Here is a 26,901-nt window from a genome sequence, read left to right on the forward strand (position 1 = left end):
GTGTCTGACTCTTGATTTTGACTCAAGTCGTGATTTCCGCCTTGTGAGATGGAGCTCTGCGTCAGGATCTGTGTTGAGCTTGGAGTCTGCTGGAGTTTCTCTCCCTCCCTCCCCTTTTGCCCCACGACCTCACACTCACACATGTGCTCTCTCTCTCTCTCATTCTCTCTCTCTCTTTCTCTCTCTCACACACACACAATCTCTCTCTTTCTCTCTCAAAAAAAAAATCGAAAGTTTTAAAAACTTTTGGTCAAATGGGATCATGGGTCACTGTAAAACATGACTAAGTTTTCTATTTAACCAAAGTGACAAAGACTTCACAGGCAAATATAGACAGTTGTGTAATTCTGAGAAAAACTTAGTACTGTTAATATTGAAAGTATTAGCTAAGTAGTCGAAGATCAGATAAAGACAGCAAACACAGAAAATAGTTTTGATTAAAAAGTTCAAAGATAGGGTGCCTGTGTGGCTCAAAGGCATCCAACTCTTGATTTAGGTTCAGGTCAGGATCTTGGGGTCCTGGTATCAAGCCCTGCATGGGGCTTGGTGCTCAGCGGGGTGTCTGTTTCTCCCTTGCCCCTCCCCCTGCTCATGCTCTCCCCGCGCTCTCACTCTCAAATAAATAAGTCAAACCTTTTAAAAAAAATCAAAGGTCCACAATAGCCAAACGATGAAAGGAACCCAGATGTCCATCAACAGATGAATGGATAAAGAAGATGTGGGGTATATATACAATGGAATATTATGCAGCCATCAAAAATCGAAATCTTGCCATTTGCAACAACACGGATGGAACTAGAGGGTATTATGCTAAGCAAAATAAGTCAATCAGAGAAAGACAATTATCATATGATCTCCCTGATATGCGGAATTTGAGAAATAAGACAGAGGATCACAGGGGAAGGGAGGGAAAAATGAAACAAGATGAAACCAGAGAGGAAAAAAAAACCATAAGAGACTCTCTTAATCTCAGGAAACAAACTGAGGGTTGCTGGAGGTGGAGGGGGGGATAGGTGGCTGGGTGATGGACACTGACGACTGTATGTGCTATGGTGAGTGCTGTGAATTGTGTAAGACTGATGATTCACCGACCTGTACCCCTGAAACAAATAATACATTCTATGCTAATAATAAAAAAAAATCAAAAGTTGGGGCACCTGGGTTAGTTAAGTGTCTGCCTTCGGCTCAGGTCATGATCCCAGAGTTCTGAGATCCAGCCCCAAATTGGGCTGTCTGATCAGCGGGGAGCCTGCTTCCCCCTCTCTCTCTGCCTGCTTCTACCTACTTGTGATCTGTCTCTGTCAAATAAATAAATAAAATCTTTAAAACACCCTTTTTTATTTTTTTCATTAATTTTATTCATTTTTACTTTTTTATAAACATATAATGTATTTTTATCCCCAGGGGTACAGGTCTGTGAATCACCAGGTTTACACACTTCACAGCACTCACCATAGCACATACCCTCCCCAATGTCCATAACCACACCCCCCTCTCCTGACCCCCCTACCCCCAGCAACCCTCAGTTTGTTTTGTGAGATTAAGAGTCACTTATAGTTTGTCTCCCTCCCAATCCCATCTTGTTTCATTTATTCTTTTCTTACCCCCAAACCCCCCATGTTGCATCTCCACTTCCTCATATCAGGGAGATCATATGATAGTTGTCTTTCTCCTATTGACTTATTTCGCTAAGCATGATACCCTCTAGTTCCATCCACGTCATTGCAAATGGCAAGATTTCATTTCTTTTGATGGCTGCATAGTATTCCATTGTGTATATACACCACATCTTCTTTATCCATTCATCTGTGGATGGACATCTAGGTTCTTTCCATAGTTTGGCTATTGTAGACATTGCTGCTATAAACATTCGGGTGCACGTGCCCCTTCGGATCACTACATTTATATATTTAGGGTAAATACACATTAGTGCAATTGCTGGGTCATAGGGTAGCTCTACTTTCAACTTTTTGAGGAACCTCCATGCTGTTTTCCAGAGTGGTTGCACCAGCTCGCATTCCCACCAACGGTGTAGGAGGGTTCCCCTTTCTCTGCATCCTCGCCAGCATCTGTCATTTCCTGACTTGTTAATTTTAGCCATTCTGACTGGTGTGAGGTGATATCTCATTGTGGTTTTGATTTGTATTTCCCTGATGCTGAGTGATGTGGAGCACTTTTTCATGTGTCTGTTGGCCATCTGGATGTCTTCTTTGCAGAAATGTCTGTTCATATCCTCTGCCCATTTCTTGATTGGATTATTTGTTCTTTGGATGTTGAGTTTGTTAAGTTCTTTATAGATTTTGGACAGTAGCCCTTTATCTGATATGTTGTTTGCAAATATCTTCTCCCATTCTGTCAGTTGTCTTTTGGTTTTGTTAACTGTTTCCTTTGCTGTGCAAAAGCTTTTGATCTTGATGAAATCCCAATAGTTCATTTTTGGCCTTGCTTCCCTTGCCTTTGGTGATGTTCCTAGGAAGAAGTTGCTGCAGCTGAGGTCAAAGAGGTTGCTGCCTGTGTTCTCCTCAAGGATTTTGATGGATTCCTTTCTCACATTGAGGTCCTTCATCCATTTTGAGTATATTTTCGTGTGTGGTATAAGGAAATGGTCCAATTTCATTTTTCTGCATGTGGCTGTCCAATCTTCCCAATACCATTTGTTGAAGAGGCTGTCTTTTTTCCATTGGACATTCCTTCCTGCTTTGTCGAAGATTAGTTGACCATAGAGTTGAGGATCTATTTCTGGGCTCTCTATTCTGTTCCATTGATCTATGTGTCTGTTTTTGTGCCAGTACCATACTGTCTTGATGATGACGGCTTTGTAATAGAGCTTGAAGTCTGGAATTGTGATGCCACCGACTTTGGCTTTCTTTTTCAATATTCCTTTGGCTATTCGAGGTCTTTTCTGGTTCCATATAAATTTTAGGATTATTTGTTCCATTTCTTTGAAAAAAATGGGTGGGATTTTGATAAGGATTGCATTAAATGTGTAGATTGCTTTAGGTAGCATAGACATTTTCACAATATTTGTTCTTCCAATCCAGGAGCATGGAACATTTTTCCATTTTTTTGTGTCTTCCTCAATTTCTTTCATGAGTACTTTATAGTTTTCTGAGAATAGATTCTTAGTCTCTTTGGTTAGGTTTATTCCTAGGTATCTTATAGTTTTGGGTGCAATTGTAAATGGGATTGACTCCTTAATTTCTCTTTCTTCTGCCTTGTTGTTGGTGTAGAGAAATGCAACTGATTTCTGTGCATTGATTTTATATCCTGACACTTTACTAAATTCTGGTACAAGTTCTAGCAGTTTTGGAGTGGAGTCTTTTGGGTTTTCCACATATAGTATCATATCATGGGCAAAGAGTGATAGTTTGACTTCTTCTTTGCCGATCTGGATGTCTTTAATTTCTTTTTGTTGTCTGATTGCTGAGGCTAGGACTTCTAGTAATATGTTGAATAGAAGTGGTGATAATGGACATCCCTGCCGTGTTCCTGACCTTAGCAGAAAAGCTTTTCAGTTTTTCTTTTTTTTCTTTTTTCAGTTTTTCTCCATTGAGAATGATATTTGCAGTGGGTTTTTCATAGATGGCTTTGATAATATTGAGGTATGTGCTGTCTATCCCTACACTTTGAAGAGTTTTGATCAGGAAGGGATGCTGTACTTTGTCAAATGCTTTTTCAGCATCTATTGAGAGTATCATATGGTTCTTGTTCTTTCTTTTATTAATGTATTGAATCACATTGATTGATTTGCGGATGTTGAACCAACCTTGCAGCCCTGGAATAAATCCCACTTGGTTGTGGTGAATAATCCTTTTAATGTACTGTTGAATCCTAGTATTTTGGTGAGAATTTTCGCATCTGTGTTCATCAAGGATATTGGTCTGTAATTCTCTTTTTTGATGGGATCCTTGTCTGGTTTTGGGATCAAGGTGATGCTGGCCTCATAAAATGAGTTTGGAAGTTTTCCTTCCATTTCTATTTTTTGGAACAGTTTCAGGAGAATAGGAATTAATTCTTCTTTAAATGTTTGGTAGAATTCCCCTGGGAAGCCGTCTGGCCCTGGGCTTTTGTTTGTTTGGAGATTTTTGATGACTGTTTCAATCTCCTTACTGGTTATGGGTCTGTTCAGGCTTTCTATTTCTTCCTGGTTCAGTTGTGGTAGTTTATATGTCTCTAGGAATGCATCCATTTCTTCCAGATTGTCCAATTTGTTGGCGTAGAGTTGCTCATAGTATGTTCTTATAATTGTTTGTATTTCTTTGGTGTTGGTTGTGATGTCTCCTCTTTCATTCATTACTTTATTTATTTGGGTCCTTTCTCTTTTCTTTTTGAAAATTCTGGCCAGGGGTTTCTCAATCTTATTAATTCTTTCAAAGAACCAGCTCCTAGTTTCATTGATTTGTTCTATTGGTTTTTTTGTTTCTATTTCATTGATTTCTGCTCTGTTCTTTATGATTTCTCTTCTCCTGCTGGGTTTAGGCTTTCTTTCTTGTTCTTTCTCCAGCTTCTTTAGGTGTAGGGTTAGGTTATGTATTTGAGACCTTTCTTGTTTCTTGAGAAAGGCATGTACCACTATATATTTTCCTCTCAGGACTGCCTTTGCTGTGTCCCACAGATTTTGAACTGTTGTGTTTTCATTATCATTTCAAAACATCCTTTTTTAGAAAAATAAAGAAAACATGTCCTTTCAGCAGATAAAAGAAAAAACTAAAGTTTAGTTTCGCATAAGTATACTATTGATGTTAAAGCTTCTTTTAACCTTTAAATTCATTTAGCCTGACCACACTAAAATTCCTTTCCCCAGACTCCTTTCCACAAAACCTGCTTACTTTCAGATTTGTCCTATGTTTTTCCTCTTTAGACAACCAGCCTCAGATTGGAACAAAATTACTTCTCCCTCAACACAAAAACATGCCTCCATTCCTCATACCTTCTCACACTCTTAACTTTCCTCGTATGTAGACAATTTACTTTATTATTTCTAGTAGCTGATATATTGGAATTTTTAACCCTTAAAAGAAGAAAAGCAAAACAAAGAAAAAGGAGCAAACAGTTGTGAAATGATACTCTAGCATTCTACAGATTGGCCTCTTAATGAATACACTTAGATTCTACACAAAGTCAGGGGCGCCTGGGTGGCCCAGTCCACCGAGTGTCCGACTCTTGGTTTTGGCCCTGGTCATGATCTCCGGGCGACATGATTGGGCCAGGCTCCGTGCTCACTATGGGGTCTGCTGGAGATTCTCTCTCTCGCTCTGCCCTTCCCCCGCAACTCGCATGCTTGCACAAGCTCTCTCCCTCTGAAAATAAATAAATAAAATATATATTTTTTAAAAAGACAGTCAGGCGTTGTCTCAATGAATTCCGTAAGCAATAATATGAACTTACCAGGCCTTTAGTAAGCCTAGGGGGACTAAAAAGATTATATTCAATGCTGGTAACTCTAAAGATATTCCTGCCTTAATTAAATCCACAAACTGGGCGCCTGGGTGGTTCAGTGGGTTAAGCCTCTGCCTTCGGCTCAGGTCATGATCTCAGGATCCTGGGATCGGGTCCTGCATCCAGCTCTCTGCTCGGCAGGGAGCCCACTTCCCCCACCCCCTGCCTGCCTCTGCCTACTTGTGATCTCTCTCTGTGTGTCAAGTAAATAAATAAGAAATAAAATAAAACTAAAATAAATCCACAAACTAGCTTTAGTTTATTTGAAACTAAATTTTTTATTTAGTTTATTAAATTTATTTGTTTATTTGAAACTAGCTTTAATATCAAATATTTCCCCACATCACATGTCCCAGAAATTGATCTGGATTAAGTTTCTTTTTTTTTTTTAATATTGATTTATTTCCCATAGTGTGTGTGTGTGTGTGCTTATGCGTACACACGTGGTAGGGAAGGGCAGAGGGTGAATGTATCAAGCTGACTCTTCGCTAAGTTCACAGCCTGACACAGGGCTTGATCCCACCACCCAGAGATCACAACCAGAGCCGAAACCAAAAGTTAGACACCCAACCGACTGCACCACCCAGGCACCCTCATCTGGATTAAGTTTCTATTATATTTCTGAGAATTTAATTTATGTAAGCACTTGATTTTCTTTAAGCCAGTTAAGGGGATATCTTTAACAAATTAATTTTGGCAATACCATCTGCAGTTAGAAAATACTACGAATTTACACACACACACACACACACACACAGACACACGTGGACATAGGATAGACACAGAAAGGCCTCACAGCTTCCACTCCCAGATTCCCACCATGATAGGCATTTGTGGAGGAGACACTTAAAGTTGTTATTGTTTCTTATTTGTTTAAATTTCAAATAAGCTCTCCTACTTTTGTTTTTCTTCTGATAAGAATGACTTCCATGAAGTTGATATTTTACTTTATTTAAAAATTTTTAATTTTATTAATTTTTAAGTAAGGCTTATACCCAACTTGGGGCTTGAACTCATGACCCCAAGATCAAGAGTCACACACCCCACCCACTGAGCCAGCCAGGTGCCCCGGACATTGGTATGTTAAAGACATGACCTAGATAAAAGTTCCTGGAGAAGACCAGGTAGCACACGTACATCTCAGAGGCACAAGGAGGAGCCTTTGGAGATCAGTAGGAGAAGTTGAGGGATTGGTTAAAGAGACTGACAGACGTTGAATATTCTGGAGCCTTACCTGGATTCTGTAAAGACTCAAGTTGTAAAACGAGGAGAGCTGTTTTTAATTCCTCGGGGAATTGGATTGCCGCCTAAAAGATAGCAAAAGACTAACATATCCATCCAACTATATTGGGAAGTTTTTCTGTCCCTTTGGATACATTTAGCACAGCAGTGAAGGCCAAAAAAAAAAGTTCTTATCAGGCTTGGAATATCATCCAACCACCTGTCCAACTTCCAACCATAGAGCTACTTAAACATTCTTTTAAATATTTTGTCACTTTCAGCTAGGACAAATGGCAACTCTTTCTGGTGTTATTAACGCTGTGAGCCCAGGAGCCATCCACAGGGAGGGTGTACAAGACACTATTGTCACAAGATCTGGAGTCACTCCCGAAGGTCAATGACTGTTGGCTTGGATTTGGAAAGGATAATGCGGTGCTGGCTCTCAGATGGGCCTTTGATCGAGGAGGGCAAGAGACCGGAAGAGGACCATCGGCAGCCTTGAGTGGTCTTATTTCAAAAGGTACCTGCTTAGCAGTCTCTCCCTAGGGGACAGGCAATGTACACGGCATCGTAGATGCTCAAGGAAGGACTGAGGGGAGCAGAAGGCTTGCTTTTCTCAGCCTTACAGTCTTTTGTTCTAGGTACATTTTGTATCTTTAATTTTTCATTAGCTTTTTACCATAAATCTTAGCCTTTTTGAAAAAAAAATCTTAGCCTTTTGGAGGTTTCTGCATGCCAGCCAAAATAAGTATCCCGTTCTGCTTGTTTAATTTGAAAACCCTTACTTTCACGGGCACTTTTTTTTTAAAGATTTATTTATTTATTTGACAGACAGAGATCACAAGTCGGCAGAGAGGCAGGCAGAGAGAGAGAGGAGGAAGCAGGCTCCCTGCTGAGCAGAGAGCCAGATGCGGGGCTTGATCCCAGGACCCTGGGATCATGACCTGAGCCAGAGGCAGAGGCTTTAACCCACTGAGCCACCCAAGTGCCCCTCATGTTCACTTTTTAAATGAATAAACTAGGAACATTCCCTGTAATGACCATTGTGATGTCTGGTTGTTTTTATTTAGTTAATTATTTTTAAATTTTTTAAGAGATTTTATTTATTTGTTTGACACAGATAAAGAGAGAGACAGAAAGAAAGAGAGGAGATACAAGCAGAAAGAGTGGAAGAGGGAGAAGCAGGCTTCCCGCTGAGGAGGGAGCCCGATGCAGGGCTCAATCCCAGGACCCTGGGATCATAACCTGAGCTGAAGGCAGATGCTTAACGACTGAGCCACCCAGGCGTCCCTAAAAATTTTTTTAATTTAAATTAAATATAGCTTATCTGTAGTGTATTGTTAGTTTCAGATACAGAATTCAGTGATTCATCAGTTGCGTAGAATACCCAGTGCTCATCACATCATGTGTCCTCCTTAATGCCCATCACCCAGCTGTCCCATCCCCCCACCAATCCCCGCTTCCAGCAACCCTCAGTTGGTTCTCTATCGTTAAGAGTCTCTAATGGTAAAAAAAAAAAAAAGAGTCTCTAATGGTTTGCCTCCTTTTCTGTTTTTATCTTATTTTACTTTTCCTTCCCTTCCCCCATGTTCATCTGCTTTTTTCTTAAATTCCACATATGAGTGAAATTATATACCATTTTTCATCCTTCTCTGACTGACCAACTTCACTTAGCACAACACCATCTAGTTCCATCCCTGGCATTGCAAATGGCAACATCTCATTCTTTTTGATGGCTGAGTAATATTCCATTGTATATACAGACCCACCACATGTGCTTTGTCCATGCACCTGTCGACGGGACATCCAGGCTCTTTCCGCAGGTTGGCTCCCATGGCCCATTGCTGTGATCACATGATTTTGCCATGTTCCTAGCTGCCTACGGTTTCAGGGATCACAGTTCTTAGATATAGACCCACCAGCTGTGCTGGGAGGGGGTGTGCTTAACTCTTTGGAATTCAAAGATCCTATTCTATCATTATTTATTTATTTTTCAGCTGTGACTTTGGGTATCTTGGAGCCAAACTAATACCCAAAAGGATGTGCCACTGTGAGTCGGGAACTGTGTGATGTTACACGGTGTACCTTGGTGCACAGAAATTTTCTTTTTAAAGATTTTTTATTTATTTATTTGACAGAGAGAGATCACAAGTAGACGGAGAGGCAGGCAGAGAGAGAGAGAGAGAGGGAAGCAGGCTCCCTGCTGAGCAGAGAGCCCGATGCGGGACTCGATCCCAGGACCCTGAGATCATGACCTGAGCCGAAGGCAGCGGCTTAACCCACTGAGCCACCCAGGCGCCCGTGAAATTTTCTTGAGGTTCGTAGGTGACCTTGTGTTAATCTCACCTCTTCCGTGACCAGCTTATCCTAACATAGAGTCTCTGGGTTCGGTGGCAGTGTCATAGCACCTTTTAAATGCTTGAAATGAAATGAAATGAAATGACATGACATGACATGAAACAAAACAAAAATAAATATAAATAAATGCTTTAAATGCCCACCAATTTTGGTGGACTTTTTTGACTCCTGGAGTTCTCATGAGCAACTAGCCTTTACCTGTACAAGACAAGATGAAGAAGCACATGCACCTTAATAGATCAGCAATAACCAAGACATGTCACTCTGTCCTGGCCCAGCAAATGGTCCCTGCACAGCACCAACAATTGGAAGCTTGGACTGGGGGGAGAATTGAAGCAGCAGTCCCCAAGAGCTAGGGACTGGGGACTGCCACTAACAGTTCCCACATGGATCTTCAAAAGCAATTAAGGGCTAGGTGCTTTCCACTCAAGAATCTGGCGATCACAGTCTAAAAGCCTAGAGGCTTGCCTCTGGGCAGACCCACCCGTGAGCACAGTTGGGCGCTGGACAGAATTCTCGCTACTCAGCCTGACCCGTCCTGCATCCAAAGGCCAGTTAGACCAGGAGCTCAGAACCGAGAGGAACTTACCGGTAAAGAAAGAGAACTCAAAAAAGAGGTTTTAGGGTACCACACCTATGTCTCTTGCCGTCCCCAAATGCCATCGGAAATTTGGCTTTGGGACATCAGGCTGGCTCAGTTGGTAGTGTCCTATGTTCAAGCCCCATGTTGTATGTGGAGCCTACTTTAAAAAAAAAAGAAAAAGGAGTTTGGCTTTGGATTCTGTTACTTTAGATCTTTGAAGATCTAATTGGTTTTATTCAACGATTCATGACTTGGGCAGCATCCCTCCTAGCAAACAGAAAGGAGTTCCAAGGAGCTGTACAAAATGGAAAACTTCTTAAGGCAAAAGGCCAACAGCTTTTTTAAGGCAGCAACATGGAAGTCACAAATGGAAGAAAGGATTATTACAGTCCCCTTCCTTTGGGCAGAAGGACAGAGGTCTCTCTAGCAGACGACTTCACTAGGGCGGATCAGGAAATGCTACGCTAATTGATTTAAAATTCCACTCCTAGGAGAGGCTAAAACTGCAATTAGGCAATTAGGTAATAAGTCTTGCTTGGCTGGAGTGGGATTTAGCACAACTGACTCTATCTGGGGAAAGTTGTTTTTTTTAATAGTTTTAAAAACAAATCTGTTGTAAACACCTGTGATTTTTATTTTTAAAGAAAATGTAAAATCTTGATTCTCAATCCTGGAATCACTTATTAAATTAAATTAAATTAAATTAAATCACTTATTAAATCACTTATGTGCTTTATTATTATTTTTTTACTTATGTGCTTTAAAAAAAAAAATACCAGTGCAGGGGCACCTGGGTGGCTCAGTGGGTTAAGCATCTGCCTTCAGCTCAGATCATGATCTCAGGGTCCTGGGATCAAGCCCTGTGTCCAGCTCTCTGCTCAGCGGGGAGCCTGCTTCCCACCCCCTTCTCTGACTGTCTCTTTGCCTACTTTTGATCTCTCTCTGTGTCAAGTAAATAAATAAAATCTTTAAAAAATTAAAAATAAAAATAAAATAAAAATGCCAGTGCAAAAAAAAAATTACCAGTACTAGGTTAAGCCCACTCCTAAGGATGCTGATGTCATTATTTGGCATGTAAGACATGGAGAAGACTGGAGAGGGCGAAGTGTTTGTTGACGGAGTAGCCATGGGGCCGGCAGTGCTGTGGGAAGAAGGGATCACCTTACACCTGGGAGGTTAGAGCACAGGCAGGGACACTACTCTCTTTCTTGCCTGTTCACGGGACATCTGGCCAGTTTAACCCAGCCATTCGCTGCCACCCTCAACTTGACCACTGATTAATAAAGAGTCTTTTGGGGATGGGGGAGGGGCAGAGAGAGAGGGCAAGGGAGACTCTCAAGCAGGTTCCGCTCCCAGTATGGAGCCCAATGCAGGGCTTGATCTTACCACCCTGAGATCATGACCTGAGCCGACATCAAGCTTAGACGCTCAACCAACCAAACCGCCCAGGTGCCCGTAATAAAGTCTTCATCAGACACCTGCCAAAAGCTGCTGAACCCAAGAGGGAGCAACCTCCACTCTAGAGGACAGAACGAGATGAACATTCTGGACATTGGCTTGGTCCCTTTGTTTTCCTGTTATTGTTGGATGGGTTTTTGTGTTCCTCACGGACTGGTCGTCACTCTAAACTCTCCAGCACAGGTGGCCACCGGCAATCTTATCGCCCTGAACTTCCTGCAAGCTTGGCAAGGTGAAGTGCGTGGCCGGCGGCCACTCTTGCTGTGTTATTTGTTCAATGACCTATTTGCTGGCTGGCTGCAGAGCGGGGCTGGGCGGTGCAGCCCTGGGCAGCCCACAGAGGGGCAGTTGTGCTCAGTAGTCTGATGGTTTCTAAGACACGGAAAGTGGAGTGGGTCCACGGTAACCCACAGAATGGGAGAAAATATTTGCTGTTTATATATCTGAGGAGGGGTGGATATCCAGAAATACACAGAGGACACCAAAAGCTCCCTGACAAAGATGATTCAAAAAGAGGCAAAGGACTTGAATAAACATTTTCCAAAGACAGACAAATGGCCAGTAAGTATGCACGTGAAAAGATGCTCCATGCCACTGCTCATTAGGGGAACGCAGATGGAAATTACGATGAGATACCCTCCCAGACACGCATTAGATGGCTACTAATGACAGGTGCTGGCAAGGATATGGAGAAATTGCCACATTTGGGCACTGTTGATGGGAACCTAAATGGCGAGGCCCCCTTGGAAAGCAGTATGGCGGTTCCTCCAAGCATTAAACATGGGATTACATTAATGATCCAACAATCCCACTTTGGAGTATATACCCCCAAGAACTGAAAGCAGGACATCCAAGAGATATCTGTATGTCCACAGTGATTGGCAGTATTATTCACAAAAGCTAAAATGTGGAAGCAAACCACTGTCCACTGATGGATGAGTGGATAAACAAAATGTGGTCTAGACAGACAATGGGATATTATTATTCCACCTTAAAAGGAAGGCAATTCTGAACACACTACAGAGCGGATGAACCACAAGGACATTATGCTAAGTGAAATACGCCGGTCACAAAAAAACCTAATCTGTGTTACTCCATTTATATGAGGTGCTTAGTTTGGTGAAAATCGTAGAGACCGGGAGTAGAAGGCTGGGGGCTAGGGACTGGGGGAGTGGGGGATGGGGAGTTAGTGTTTCATGGGGACAGAGTTTCACCTCAACAAGATGAGTTATAGAGGTAGACGGTGGTGATGTTTTCATAACATGGTGAGTGTACTTAATACCACTGAACTGTGCCTTTCAACATGGTTAAGCTGACAAATTTTATGGGGCACCTGGGTGGCTCAGTCATTAAGCATCTGTGTTTGGCTCAGGTCATGATCCCGGGGTCCTGGGATCGAACCCCGCATCGGGCACCCTGCTCAGCGGGGAGCATGCTTCTTCCTCTCCCATTCCCCTTGCTTGTGTTCCCTCTCTCTCTGTGCCTCTCTCTGTCAAATAAATAAATAAAATATTTTTTAAAAGATGGCAAATTTTATGTGTATTCTATCACAATTTTTTAAATCACAATTTTAAAAATTGGAAAAAATACTTGGTTCAAGCCCCTGTGAGTACAATTAACATCAGTGTCTGACAGGGTGGCCTCAGCTTCGAGTAAAGGGTTGGGGGTAGAGTTTTAGGGGAACGTGTTGGCCTTGGCGCCCTGGAGACCCCACCCAGCCACGCAGGCAGAGGCTTGAACCACGGCTCATCTACTCCTAGGTGAGAAGCCGCTGTCTTCTGGGACACCAGAGGGTGGGACGAATGTGGGAGCCACCACAACACCTCTGCCCCTTGCCCACCTGTGTACCCCAGAGCATCGTGAGACTTTCTTGTCACCCCTGTGTTCTAATGGGGTCGGAGGCCTCTGAGCGCCCCTTCTGGGAGAGAGCTGCAGGGTACAACAGCACTCGGCTGCGGTCTGGAGCAGGCTTAGCTGCGGGCATCCCACAACTCAACTTGCCATCCCCTAACCCCTTTGGTTTCAAGGTCGTCCTTTTTTGGATGTATTGGACCGGAGCCTCAGGGAGCTGACGCCTTTGACTTACTAGTCTTCTCACTGTCTGTGTAAGTAATAAACCTTAAAACAGAAAATGGCTTCTTGTGTCTTTACCACCCAAATCAATCGGGCCTTGACCTTGGCCTGGCGCTGTCTCGTGTGCGGGTTTGACCGGAGCCTACAGTTCCGCCTCTCAGCTTAACCAAGGCTGATTCAGAGAATTTATCACTTTTTCTTAAAAAGATGTTTTAAATTAATTAATTAATTTATTTGACACAGCAAGAGAGAGAGAGCGCGAGCGCACAAGCAAAGGGAGTGGCAAACAGGAGGAGAGAGATAGCAGGCCCTAGCGGAGCAGGGATTTCCCAAAGCGGGGCTCGATCCAGTCTGCAGGTCTTCAGTAAATATTGACAATGGACTTGTGCAATTAAGACACAGAGAACTTACCTGGAAGGCTTCCGTTGAAATGATCATGTGAAAAGTTTATTCCTTGAAGAAATATTCTTTATTTCTTTCTTTTTTTTTTTTTTTTAAGATTTATTTGACAGAGAGACAACGAGAAAGGGAACACGAGCAGGGGGAATGGGAGAGGGATAGGGAGAGGGAGAAGCAGGCTTCCTGCCGAGCAGAGAGCCTGATTTGAGGCTCGAACCCAGGACCCCGGGATCATGCACGACCTGAGCAGAAAACAGACACTTAACGACTGAGCCACCCAGGTGCCCCTTGAACAAATATTCTTAAGTGGAAACATCTTATTTCCTGATGCAGAGCAAATAAGATGTGATGATATCATGGTTCTGGACAGATACCCAGAAGCTCTTTCCCAAGAACCCACTAGAAGGAGGTGAGAGAGTCTATAAATTAGACCACGGTGCGTGTGGGCAAACACCTCCATTGACAGCCACAGCGGAGAGCGCACCATGGGCTTCTCGGAGCTGCTCCACACCATCGGCGGCATGGGGAAGTTCCAGATCCTTCAAACTGCCCTCATGATGTTCCCCGCCCTCCTGATTAGCTGTCACAGCTTTCTGCAGAACTTCACCGCCATAACCCCAGAGCATCACTGCCGGCCGGCCAATTGGACCAATGGGTCTCATGTCCTGGGCGGTGTGGGGGATGGGGACTTACTGAGGGTCTTCATCCCCCTGGACGAGGACCAGAAACCTGAGCGGTGCCTGCGGTTCTCTGAGCCCCATTGGCAGATCCTAAGCCTCAACGACACCTCCTCTTTAAGCTTGGACACTGAGGTCTGCCTGGACGGGTGGGTGTATGACCAGAGTGTTGCCTCCTCCATCGTTTCTGAGGTGAGACAAGGCTACAGCTGAACACTGGGTCTTTAAATGCTTTTTTGTTTGTTTTATTTTAATGGAGACGTAAATTGTTCCATGGAATGCTCAAAATTTAAGTATGTGGCAGGATGACTTTTACATAGGTAAACACCAGCTAAGATACAGATTGCTTCTAAGGACCCCAGAAGGCTCCCTTGTACCTTTCTACGTCACTACTTCACTACATCACTACACACCCATCACTAACACCCATGGGATCGTAGTGTGTGTTCTTCAGTGTGCTGGGATTTTTTTCACTCAGTATGGATTTTTAAGAGTTAATCATCTTGATATATAATTTTGGAGCTGTTCTTTCTCAGGACCACGGAGCATCCCCTGGCACAAATATGCCACACAGTCTATGTCCTTTCTACCGAGAAATGCACATGCACTGTTTCCGGTTTGGGGCTATTATGAATGTCACGGTCATGCATGTTCTTGCACACGTATTGGGGTGGACACAGGTTTTCATCTCTGCTGGGTGTATGCCCAGGAGTGGGATTGTAGGATGATAGAGTGGCCCCAGATTCTGCCAAAGTTTTCTCTGTGTATAAGACATTCGGACATGTCGGAGGGCTCCGTCCTACTGCGTCCCCCACCCCGACACTTGGTCTGATGATTTTATTTTGCCTTCACTTAGCTATTTGCAAAGCAGTCAGAAAATCGACATGACATCCATTTTCCTGTTTGTGTGTGTGTGTGTGTGTGTGTGTGTGTGTGTTTTAAGATTTTATTTATTTATTTGGCAGAGAGCAAGGGAGCACAAGCAGGGGAAACAGCAGAGAGAGAGGGAGAAGCAGTTTCCCTGCTCAGCATGCGGGGGTCAATCCAGGACCCTGAGATCATGACCTGAGCTGAAGGCAGAGGCTTAACCCACTGAGCCACCCAGGTGCCCTTGTTTTCTTGTTTTCTCCCAAATTTCTCAGACCGCTGAATGAAATGGGAACAAAAAGAAGGAAAAAAGGAAGCCTTTCCCGTAAACTGGGTCTAGATTTGTGTTGGTTATCTTTCTTTAGGGTAGAGGTTTCCTAAGACTTGGGACCAAGTGTTTCATTAAACATCTGGGATAACGTGCTTAATTCATCACAGTGACGCTGATATCAAGGTTTCCACCATTTAAACTAAAAGGGCCAGTGCTCATGACAGCAGGGTTATGAGCTGAAGGGCAAGCTGTGGGACCGTATTAGCGTGTAAGAGGTGACAAGGCAGCTCTTACTATTCAACGGAAGCCACACGGTGAGGGTACATGAGCCACCCGCTGACAATTGTCTCTTTTCGTCCAGTGGGACTTGGTGTGCAAGCACAAGTCACTGAAGTCCATTGCCCAGTCCATATACATGATGGGACAGCTGGTCGGAGCTACTGTCTTTGGCATCTTCTCTGACAGGTGAGGGGAGGAGGCCTGAGGAAGTCTCCAGAAGCTTTCAACGAGGCTAGAGTTCATGCTATCCCCCCACTGTCCTTAACGGCTCAGGACCCCACTGGAGAAGACCCCCGCACCTCCTTCTCCCTGCCAGATGGCCAGGGCTGCACCCGACACCTCAAACGGAGGGGTCAGGCTAGAGACCTCGCCCCTCCCTGCCCAGGTCCCGGACACCCCACTTTTCTAGAAGACAGTCCCTGGGCCTGCATCTGATGCGGGCTGGGGGTGATGACACCTCCCTTTTTTGTTCTGCAATGAATTGCAATCATGAATCTCGAATTACTCTCTGCTTGGGGATGAATTTGGAGTCACGCGGCCGAAGGCCTTCATCATGGGAATGGTGATGAAGGTGGGTCCGTGGTCTCGTTTCTGCCAGCCATGATTTCCCCGTTGGGTTGCCTCCACGGGTCGCTTCCCCAGGAAGCAGGAGCCCCTGGGACGGTCATTGTTGCTGTGAATGGCTGATTCTACGGAGCACTCTCCCAGGTCCTCCCAATAGCCCTGGGTGGCAGCTCCCATTTCAGAGATGACGTGGGGCTCAGCACCACCGGTCCCACGGAAAACTGATTCCAGCGTGGACATTTTGTCCATGTTCTTGGAAGTGAGGACAATGTTCTCATCAGGAAGCAGCTTTGCGCTCGATGCCCTATCTAGACAGATGATCCTTGTTCAAGCCGAACAGGCCAAGGCACATTTCTGAGAACTCCACTCCCGGGTACAGCGTCTTCTCATCTTTTGCCTCTCTCCGTTTTTGCCGGCCTGTTGGGTGCTTCCCCCACCCCACCCCCACCCCCACCCCGGTGCTGCAGAAAGAACATGGCGGGTGGACATTAGCGGAGCTGGGCTCTGCCCCTCTAGGAAACCTTGGAAAGTTCACTTAGCTCTTGGGATCATTTCTGTACAACTGAGGGGCTCTCCCAGTCACCCAGTGACCCCAGTCGCCCGTGTCTCCCCTGGCTGGGCTCCTGGAGCACTCAACCGCAGTCCCCTGTGCTGGGACACCCAGCCTTAAGCTCTGGGCAGGAGGGGCTGGCAAAGCAAAGGCCTTGCTCATCGGAAAGGAGGCCACCTGGAGGGCCCCAGACTCTGCCCTCCCTGCCACCTACCCAGAGGTGAAAGGAGGGAATTAAAGTCCTCTCCATGGGGCTGGCAAGGATCTCTTGCTTTAAACGCCAGTCCCCAGTAACAAGGGGCCTGCAGCCTGGCCAGCTCATACTGTGCATACAGATGGCTGAGAGCCGCAGCACGTCCTAGTAGAGCTCCAGGTCAAGAGCTCTCACCTCTGGGAAGAGCCCAGGTAGGAGCTGGATGGACCTCCAGAGTCTGTGAACCCATCTCTTCTCCACTGTTTGCCTGATCCCTTTTGAGACCTCCCTTTGGCTCCTCCTCCCTTCCCCCCTACCTCGCCCACCATTTCCCTCCTCTCCGGTATCCCAGCAAACCCTGTCGGCTTTGTATGGCTCTGTATGGTCACAGACCTGGACCCACCTCCTCCCCTCGCCGCCTCCTAGGCCACCACTCCGGGAGCAGCCTCGTTCCCCTTGCCCCCCGCTGGCTGCAACAGCCTTTGAAGGAGCCTCCCTGCTTCTTCCTATCCCTGACCCCTTCTGTTGCTCGCAGACTGATGGGTAGAGCGATCCTATCAGGTGCAGAACAGACCCTGCCCCTCCTCTGCCAGCTGTCGGGTTCCTAGCCTGTGAAGCCTGATGGGCGTGTGGGCTGCTGGCCCTGCCTGGGCTGGCCCCAGAGCCACTGCCCAGCACCCGCCCCGCCCCTCCTACTCCTTCCTCCTGCCTTTGCACTGGCTATTCCCCCACCAGGGGCACTAGTCCCAGGACCCCTCTTCAGGCCACGTCTCACAGCCTCAGAGTACAATGTGGGGATTTCTCACTGGCTGCGGGTGTGGCGCAGTCATTTCAACTTGCGCCTCTGTTTTCTCATCTGTAAAATGGGGGAAATGACGCTCTTGACCTTAGATGACACACCTCAGTGCTATGTCCGTGGCACTCTGTGGTGTAACCTGCCCAGAGGAGCCTTCTCCCGCCACCCTATTTACAACCACAGCCCCTCTGACGTTCCCTGTTCTCTGCTCTGCGTTGTTCTGTGGCCTCTGACCGTCTGTGTGTTTTACCTACGTATCTTCCTTATTGTCTGATTCTCGCACAGGGGCCAGGGCAGTGGGTACGGGTAGGGGGTCCCCTGGGAAGGGGCAAGGGAGCTCCTGGTCGAGGCCTCAGCACTTGGCACCTGCCTAGCACACAGGGGTCTGAGAGGAGGTAGAAGAGAATGAGTATGGGGTCGAGGGTCCCTTGGAACATTAGAGGCACTGCTCACACTCCCTCCCCCATGGGGCAGGGACCAGAAGCCACACTCAGATGCTCATCACAGCCCCATCTGGAAACAGCTGTACTTCAACAAGGAACAGAGCCAAGAGGCAAAGAATTAACCCTCCTCCCCTAGGGGAATTCTAGGCCTTGGCAACTCGTGTGGGGAGGGGCGGGGGCAAGTAGGGAGTCCCTTCCCAAGGCCTTTCCTAAGGATGCGGGGGACTGAGGGGCAGACTGGTGGAGGCGAGCAGGCTGGGGCGAAAGAGGGGGCAGAGAGGCCACTTGGCAGTCGGACCCCGGGGCTCAGCCGGCCGCTCTGTCTGTCCCGGTGGCAGGTGTGGACGCAAGACGGCGCTGCAGAGCGGGATACTGCTGATGATCGCCGCGGGCACGAGCGCCGCTTTCTCGCCCAGCTTCCTGGCCTACTGCGTGCTCAGGTTCCTCAGCGGGATGGCCATGACGGGCATCATTATCACCAGCCTCTGCCTCAGTGAGTACCCCCTGCGGAGCCCCGGCTGCTCCGCTCACCGCTGTGCGACCAGGGGGGCCGGGGGGGCACTTCAGTTACCCTGTCTGGGCCTCCGTTTCCCCATCTGTGATGCGGGGTGATAATGATCGAACCTCCCTCATCTCATACATATTTATAGAATGATACCTGGCCCCCTCGAAGACCTTCAGGAAATGTCGGCTCTTTGAAGGTGGTGGCTTAAGCTAGCCCCAGTCTCGAATTCCCAGCCCCCAGGACATATTCCTTGCCTGTGTTGGGGGGGAGCGATCCCAGATGGCCCTGTATAGGGGTGTTACGAAGATCAAATGAGATGGCAAAGTTGCTTGGGATGCTCAGGACAGTGTGCCCTGCATGGCACCGAGCGGGGTCAGAGCCCGCCCATCAACAAGGTTCATCGGGGGCAAGTTCCATAGGGGCCTTGCCTGCGGTCCCTGCCCCTGACTGACCCAGGCTGACCTCTCTCCCTGGCCCTGGGAGCTCACTACCAGCACTGCCACACTTGTCATCCCCAGCCATGGAGTGGACCCCGACGCAGAGGCGGACGCTGGTGAATATCTACACCATGTACATGATCACTTTGGGCCAGGCGGTCCTCACGGGCCTGGCCTACCTCATCCGCCCCTGGCGCTGGCTCCAGGGCACCCTATCTGTCGCCTACGTGATCATTCTTCTGTACTCCTGGTACGTCAGCTCCCAGACGCCCCGTGGCCTGCATAGAGTTGCCTTGTCTGGTCTGACTTCATGGGAAGTGTTTGCTGGCCTCAGAGCCGACCTTGGCGTGGCTCTGCTGAGATCTGACCTCCTTTTTTTTTTTAAAATACTCTTTTTTTTATGTTATGTTAATCACCATACAGTACTTCATTAGTGTTTTTTTTTAAGATTTTATTTATTTTTCAGATAGAGATCACAAGTAGGCAGAGAGGCAGGCAGAGAGAGACAAGGAAGCAGGCTCCCTGCTGAGCAGAGAGCCCGATGCGGGGCTCGATCCCAGGACCCCGGGATCATGACCTGAGCCGAAGGCAGAGGCTTTAACCCACTGAGCCACTCAGGGACCCCTTCATTAGTGTTTTGATGTAGTGTTCATGATTCCTTGTTTGAGTATAACACCCAGTGCTCCATGCAATCCGTGCCCGCCTTAACACCCATCACCGGGCCAACCTCCTTAAGGAGAAAAGAGAGGACCCTTGATATACGAGGTGTTTTCATTTGGTTCCTTTTTCTCCATATCAACCTTGGCGAATCATCCTGCGCCATCTGGGGTTCTAAGTGGCTGCACACTTGACCCCACCAGCCACTGAGAAGAGGTTTACCTTACAAATCCAGAGCCACAGGAAAGTAGGCAAAATTCTCAAAATGACAGTGGAGACCCAAACTAGCGCCATGAGAGGTATTGAGAGCGCAGCATGAAATGAGAAAAGCAGGAGACAGAAAATGTGTACAACGTGGTGATAGTTTTGCAAAAACAAACACGTGCCCGAATTTGTATCTTGCGGTAGGACCAAAAGAAAAATGGCGGAAACAACCACCCACCCTTTCACTGCCGCTCCTCCCATTTTGTTCTTTCTTTTGATTTTTCTCTTGGATCTCCCTGTTTCCAAGCGGGCCAGCGCTTGACCTATGGTGATTGGGAGTGTGAGCCCCGTACCTGCATGAGCACTGTGGATGGAGATCCCTTGGCCCTTCCAGCTGGTCAGGGATAGGGTTGGGCTCAAGGCTCTGCCTGTCTGATCGGTCCCTCCCTCCAGACCGGTCCCTCCCTCACCGCACGCCCTCTCACTGTTAGGGGTCTGCCAGAATCGGCTTGCTGGCTCATCACCCACAACAAACTTGACAAGGCTGTGAAAAATCTGCAGGCTGTGGCAAGATTAAATGGCAGAAAGGAGCAGGGGAGGAAACTCACTCCAGAGGTAGGCACAAAGGGAACCCACACACTACCCGAACCCTTCTTCCTGAGTTGGCGGTAATTCTCAGTGAGGGCTTAAGTTGGCCTCCTGAGGGTGACCAAAGAGGTAAGTTTCTACATCCAGAGGCAGTTGCTGTCACCATCAGATAGGCAGAGGACCTGTGGGGAAAGTGTCTTGTTACACCCTTTCTCAGAAGCTACCACAGGGAACATTCCACCAAAACAAGGATGTAAGCCAGGGAATCCAGGAAATAGAAGATCCCAAATAGGAGAAAGGTAAAAAAGAAGGGAAAGAGTTGGACGAAAACCTAGAGAACGATCAGTCTGTACTGAAACAAATGAATAGACATAAACCAGAGGCCTTTCATGAAGGAAAAAAATGATCTTGATAGATTGCTTGTTATACTTTATCCTCTTAACAGGAGTTTTATCGTTCTATCAAAGAATTTGGGGATAAATAAGTGCCCAGTACTTAAGAAACCAAGAATATTAGCAAGCAAATACACAAAAGAGGCAATTATGAACTCCAGGAAAATAAAAAGCTCACATCACAGAAAGAAATGTAATCAGAGTACATGACATGGTTCAACTCTGAATGAGACTTACATTGGGAGAATTACAGAAGGGAAGGGTTAGGTCAGAGGTAGTAGAGTTAAGAGGGTTAAGTCTTCATTCTTTCTTAGCATAAATCAATCTAAAGTTGGAAAATCAAGCCATAGCAGTGTAGCGTTTTATCCAGAAATAGGAAATAAGTATGAGAAGAAACACCTAGAAGAGTAGAAGACAGTTCTGGAGAGGGGGAATTGAGAGTGGTACTGAGAAAGGGGAGGCAGGGACCTTTCTAACTATGAACATGAAGAAACAAAATAACAATGGCTAAGATCCCAGACTTGGGGCCATTCACCGGGGTTTGACTCCCAGCTCCCTACTTAGAGCTCTGTGACCTTGGGCAAATTATTTAACCTTCAGAGCTTCTGTTTCCTCTTCTGTAAAAAGGATTGCAGAATCTCCCTTACATTAAATAAGTTAGTTCACATCCAGTACTTAGACCCCCATCTGGCACATAACAAGTACTCAATAAATGGTGGTCATTGTTGACCATCAAGAAACACTAGTTAAAAGAAAAGGAGAAGTTGCTACATAAGAGAATACACGCCCACAATTTGAAGTCCTCTATTTCTCCTTGAGGGTGTGTGTGAAGGAACTGGCCAATGTGGGAGGAATCAAGTAATTGTAGGGCATCAGGAAGTGGAAGGACTAAGGGCCAGAGCCCTTTCTTCCGCCATCCCCACTCTGGTCTTTTCCTGCTAGGTAGTAAGGCTCCACATGCAGGAGGGCACAGCAGCTATCGAGGAGACCCCATTCCTCCTCGATCTTTTCCGCACTCCGGGACTCCGCAGGACAACTTGCTGTATCGCCCTGGGATGGTGAGTGGTGGCCCAAAGAGTGACAACCCCCCACCCGAATCATTCACCTGACGGCTGCTCCTGAGTTGTCATTCCTTGGTGCCCCACTGGCTTGAGACAGAGATGGAGGCAACAGATCATGGCGAAGCAATCTGAGAAGATGGGAAAACCTGGCAAAGTCTGGAACCAGAGAGTATTGGGTTCTAGAATAGGTTTGCATCCTATCCGTGGCCAGAATGTTGGAGAGACTCCTTCCATTGGAAAGAAAGGCAAACCATGGGTCACCTTTAGAGTAGGAAGTAAATTGCCGGCACTTTCTCTCCTCCAGGTTTTCCGCAGGCTTCTCCTTTTTTGGGCTGGGTTTGGATGTGCAGAAATTTGGGTTCAACATCTACTGGACACAACTGCTGTTTACAGTCGTGGATGTCCCCATGAAGCTGGTGACGGGCCTGAGCATGGGCTACTTTGGCCGCCGAATCACTGCCATCTCTTTGCAGCTGGTGGCCGGTTGCGCTATCCTTGTCACTGCATTTCTTCCTCGAGGTGAGGTTTTCTTCTGGGTCTCGTGAAAATTCTCTTCTGATATGATGGATGACACAGTCTGGTTTGATGATTCAGAGCAGACTAGAGAACCAGATGAACCTTTTTTCAACTGGTTTCCTGTGATCATGGACAAGTCGACCCACTTACTCTCCATTGACCCTCACAGTTGTTTAGGAAGAATAATTAAGAAGCCCTTATTTGGGGTTGACTGCCTGCCAAGCACTGTGCTAGCCCTTCACATGTATCAACTCATCTGATCGTCATAAGCTGCTGTTATAACTGAAGCATAAATAAATAAAGCACAGAGAGGTGAAGTGACTTGTCCAAGGTCACACAGCTAATAGGTGCTAACATCGGGGAAAACAACATGATGGTGGCAAGGGCATTTTGTTATAGCAATCTCTATAGTTTTCCATGTTTGAAATAATTTTTTAAAAATCATTAAAATCCTGTGTAAAAAGTTCATATCCCAGTGTCCAGCTCATGGGAAATATTGAATAAATTTTAGCTATCATCATTAGGTAAGTTTATAAAGATATAAATCCAGCCTTCTGAGATCTAGTAGCAAGGGATACTAATCTGAGATGGTTGTAGGAATCACAGAAATCTAGAATCCTGCAAGTGGGAGATGTGTTGAAGACTGTCGCATCTATCATTTCACTGATGAAAACCCTGTGTCTGTGGGACAGTCACCTCCCCAACTCCCCAGGACAGGGCTAAATCTCAGCATTCCTCACTCCCCAACTGCCCCTGCCTCATCTGAAAATAGCAACTTTGGTTGGTTGTTAGTTATTCACAGCTCTTTCTCCAGCACCTGCCTACCCTGGGGCTCAGACCAGACCCAGGTTCAGGGAACACAGAAGCCTTTAGGGAGACAAACTGTAATTAATTGCAGTTGAGATCAGTGCCTCAAAGGAGATGTCCAAGGAGCAAGGGAATATATGGTGGGCTCCGCTCAGTGAAACAGATCAGGGAAGTCCTCCTCACCAAAGTAGCATTTGAGTTGAGAAGGATGAGAAGAAGATGAGAAATAAGAAGGTAAATAGTGGGGAGAAGAGCTCGCTGAGGAGGGAGTACCGCCAGTGCAAAGGCCATGGGGCCAGGAGGTGCTTGACACAATGAGATGTCAGAACAGGTGATTGCATTGACATTTCATTAACTCCCTTTTGTCTACACCCCACCCACTGCCTTCTCTCAGGCTGGAATACCTTTAAGATGATCCTCTGTTTGTTTGGGAAAGGGAGCCTGGCCGGCTGTTTCAGTTGTCTCTACCTATACACCATGGAGCTCTTCCCAACCGAAGTCAGGTAAGAAGATGGGTCAGAGTCTCTGGGACCGAGACGGCAGCCTCTATCGCTCAGAGCTGGGCCACTAAGGAAACCAGCCTCCATTTGGAAATGGTTTTGTGGTTTCATGTCTCAAAAGAGCAGGTTCATGTCCCTATTTTTTTTTTAAGATTTTATTTATTTATTTGACAGAGAGAAATCACAAGTAAGCAGAGAGGCAGGCAGAGAGAGAGGAGGAAGCAGGCTCCCTGCTGAGCAGAAAGCCCGATGTGGGGCTCGAACCCAGGACCTGGGATCATGACCTGAGCTGAAGGCAGCGGCTTAACCCACTGAGCCACCCAGGTGCCCCTCATGTCCCTATTTTAATGTGATTTTGGGTATCGTAGGACATTGCTCTTGGAATAGTGACCGGAACTTGGCAGGCACTCCATAAATGGTATCATGTCTATAGCTTCAGAAAAATGTCAGTATCCCAGATAGTGGTAGGAAATGAGGAGCTGAGGAGTTGAGTGTTGGAGCAGCACCCAGCACAGAGCACGTGCTCAGTATCAGCTGTCAGGCTTTCCGTCATTATCATGGTTCCCAGTAAGCATCCCCCCGGCCACACCTGAGATCAAGGTTCCCTTCCCCATGATGTGCCCCCACATGACCCATCCCAGGATCAGGCCCTTTGCCACACAGCCCTCTTATCTCTCATGCACCAGCCCTGACACTCAGGGCCTGGTTCATTCATTCATTCACCAAATCCTCTCAGGCTTGGTGCAGGTGCTTGAATTCCGGCAGTGCACCTGCACGGTCCCAACCCTTTCCGTGTTCTCTGTCTCCGCAGGCAGACGGGGATGAGTGCTGGGATCTTCAGCACACGCCTGGGCTCCCTCTTGTCCCCCCTGGTCTACATCCTGGGCAACCATAGCCCAGTGCTACAGCCGGTGATGTTTGGCCTGGTCCCTATCCTGGCAGCCACAACGGGCTCCTTCCTGATAGAGACAAACAACCAGCCATTGCTGAACACCATCCAGGAGACAGAGAAGAGGTAGGAGACTTCCTGCTCCCATCTCTCCAGCATCTCAGAAAGTCCTTGTAGCCTGTGGGGATGCAGCAGTGGGAAAGGGTCTCGCTGCCTTGGCAGGAGTGGGGCACCCCCCCGGGCCCATGTCAGGACCTCTGGGGCCACTCGCACTCCCCTGCCCCTCCTTCTGTAAATGTCATAATGGCTTCAGGTGTCTTAAAATTGATGGTGATCGTCTGGGAGCCTGAGGAAGCATTTGGAGGTAAATCACACAGGAGGCCATATACAGTGCTGCCAATTTCTCCTTCTATTAAACATCATCACTTTGTATGTGGAGGGGAGCTGTCACATGGCTAAATCCCTCTTGTCACCTAACCTGTGGCTGCAAAACCACGTGGTAGGGACCAAGTGAGTCAGTCTGTCCCTTCAGATGAAGTTCAGCCATGCTTTCTAGGTTAGAAGGAAGACGGTCATCTAATCTACCCACGAAGCACTTCTTTGCAAGTGGGTTCCTTATCTGTGGCTTGGAGGATCTGGGCCGGGCTTGGGTGTGGGGCCGGGCTTGGGTGTGTCTGCAGGTCAGATGGGCTGGGCTGGGCTGGCCTGGCCTGGGGGCACCTCTCAGGGGGCAGCTCTGCGTCTTCATTTCACCCTTCTTCTGGGACAGCAAGCACCCTCCTTCTCAGGGCGGTGGCAGAGACCCAAGAGCCCATTCAGCTCTGAAGCTCTCGCTTTTCCACTCAGAGCGTGTTGTTCTGTGTCTCTCCTTGCCCAGAGTGAAGATGGCTCGTGACAAGCAAAGAAACGTCAGTGAAAATACCACAAAGAAAGGATTGGCCTCACTTCTCCCAGAAAAGACAAAAGTAGAATGCACAGTGTGATTTCTCCGGACCCACACCTATATTCTGAATGGCCCTTCCTCTCTCTTCACTTTCTCATGTTTTGGAAATGTGACACGTCTTTCCAAGGAAATGCGGTGGCACCTCGCTTGGCCGCCATTGAAAGCAATGATAGGGGCTGTGATCTGGAAATATTATAAGGCAGATGAGTCATTCGACTTAGAGACCAACTAAGAAATGACACGTATTGGACAACCCGTGACTTTTGAATATGAAGAATGAGCTTTAAGTAGATAGGAAGGGATCCGTCGATTTTGTGAAGTGGCATTAGGTTACAGAAGCCAACATCCCTTTTTAAAAAAGAAAAAAGATGTGAAGCTGAAGTATTTAGGAATGAAATGAAACATCGGGAATTTGCTTGAAAATTCTAGAAAAGTGGACAGAGTGAATGCCAGGGTTGAAGCAGGGAGTTCCTTGACCTTCCTACTTTGGGAGGTGTTTGGAAAATTTTTTTAAGATTTTATTTATTTATTTGGCAGACAGATCACAAGTAGGCAGAGAGGCAGGTGCATGGGGGTCGGGGAGCAGGCTCCCTGCTGAGCAGAGAGCCTGATGTGGGGCTCGATCCCAGGATGCTGAGATCATGACCTGAGCCGAAGGCAGGGGCTTAACCCACTGAGCCACCCAGGCGCCCCTGTTTGGAAATTTTTATGATTGAAGTATTTTTCAAGTCCAACAGCTTTTTTCTATGGTTAATCTAAAACAATGACATGATGGCTGAAAACGTTCCCCCAGGCTGCCTCCCCAAGGGTTTTGTCTCCTCGGTGGTTGCTCTTATCAGACCCTGAAGCCCTTAGTAGCCGCAGCTCAAGGTCATATCCTACATTGCCTGTGGAAGACCCAACCAGCTCTGTGGGGAGCAGCCCAGGGAGGCAGCCCAGATCACGGGGTGGATGCCTGAGACTCCAAAAGGCAAAAAACCTAGCAGAGCTTCCAAAGAGAGGTGGTGGAGGGCTGTGTCCAAGATACTGATCAGAGCGCTATTGACATGGTACCGCTTGCTAGTTACTGATATCGCTAAGTTTGGTAATGGTCATTTTGATACACAAGGACATATGCTTGAGACCCACAGGGCTTCGGTATGGAGAAGAGCCTCCTGAGTTTCTGAAAATGAGGGTGTCCGCTGGTTATCACCGAGCTTCTCTATCCAGCATGGGCATGTAAGTGTATGTA

General features: G+C 46.8%; 1 protein-coding gene across 1 annotated transcript; it reads left to right on the forward strand.

Annotated features, from left to right (window-relative positions):
- Positions 1-14,016: 14,016 nt before the first annotated feature.
- LOC125079263 (solute carrier family 22 member 20-like) lies at positions 14,017-26,146 on the forward strand. The gene is made up of 10 exons (XM_047692752.1): positions 14,017-14,400; positions 15,708-15,811; positions 18,510-18,664; positions 19,195-19,363; positions 20,466-20,589; positions 21,897-22,012; positions 22,320-22,534; positions 23,733-23,841; positions 24,650-24,853; positions 25,605-26,146. The coding sequence occupies exons 1-10, from the start codon at positions 14,017-14,019 to the stop codon at positions 25,708-25,710; spliced, it is 1,686 nt and encodes a 561-aa protein (XP_047548708.1). The 3' UTR covers positions 25,711-26,146.
- Positions 26,147-26,901: the final 755 nt, after the last annotated feature.

Source organism: Lutra lutra, chromosome 10 (assembly GCF_902655055.1).
Source record: "Lutra lutra chromosome 10, mLutLut1.2, whole genome shotgun sequence".
NCBI lineage: Eukaryota > Metazoa > Chordata > Mammalia > Carnivora > Mustelidae > Lutra > Lutra lutra.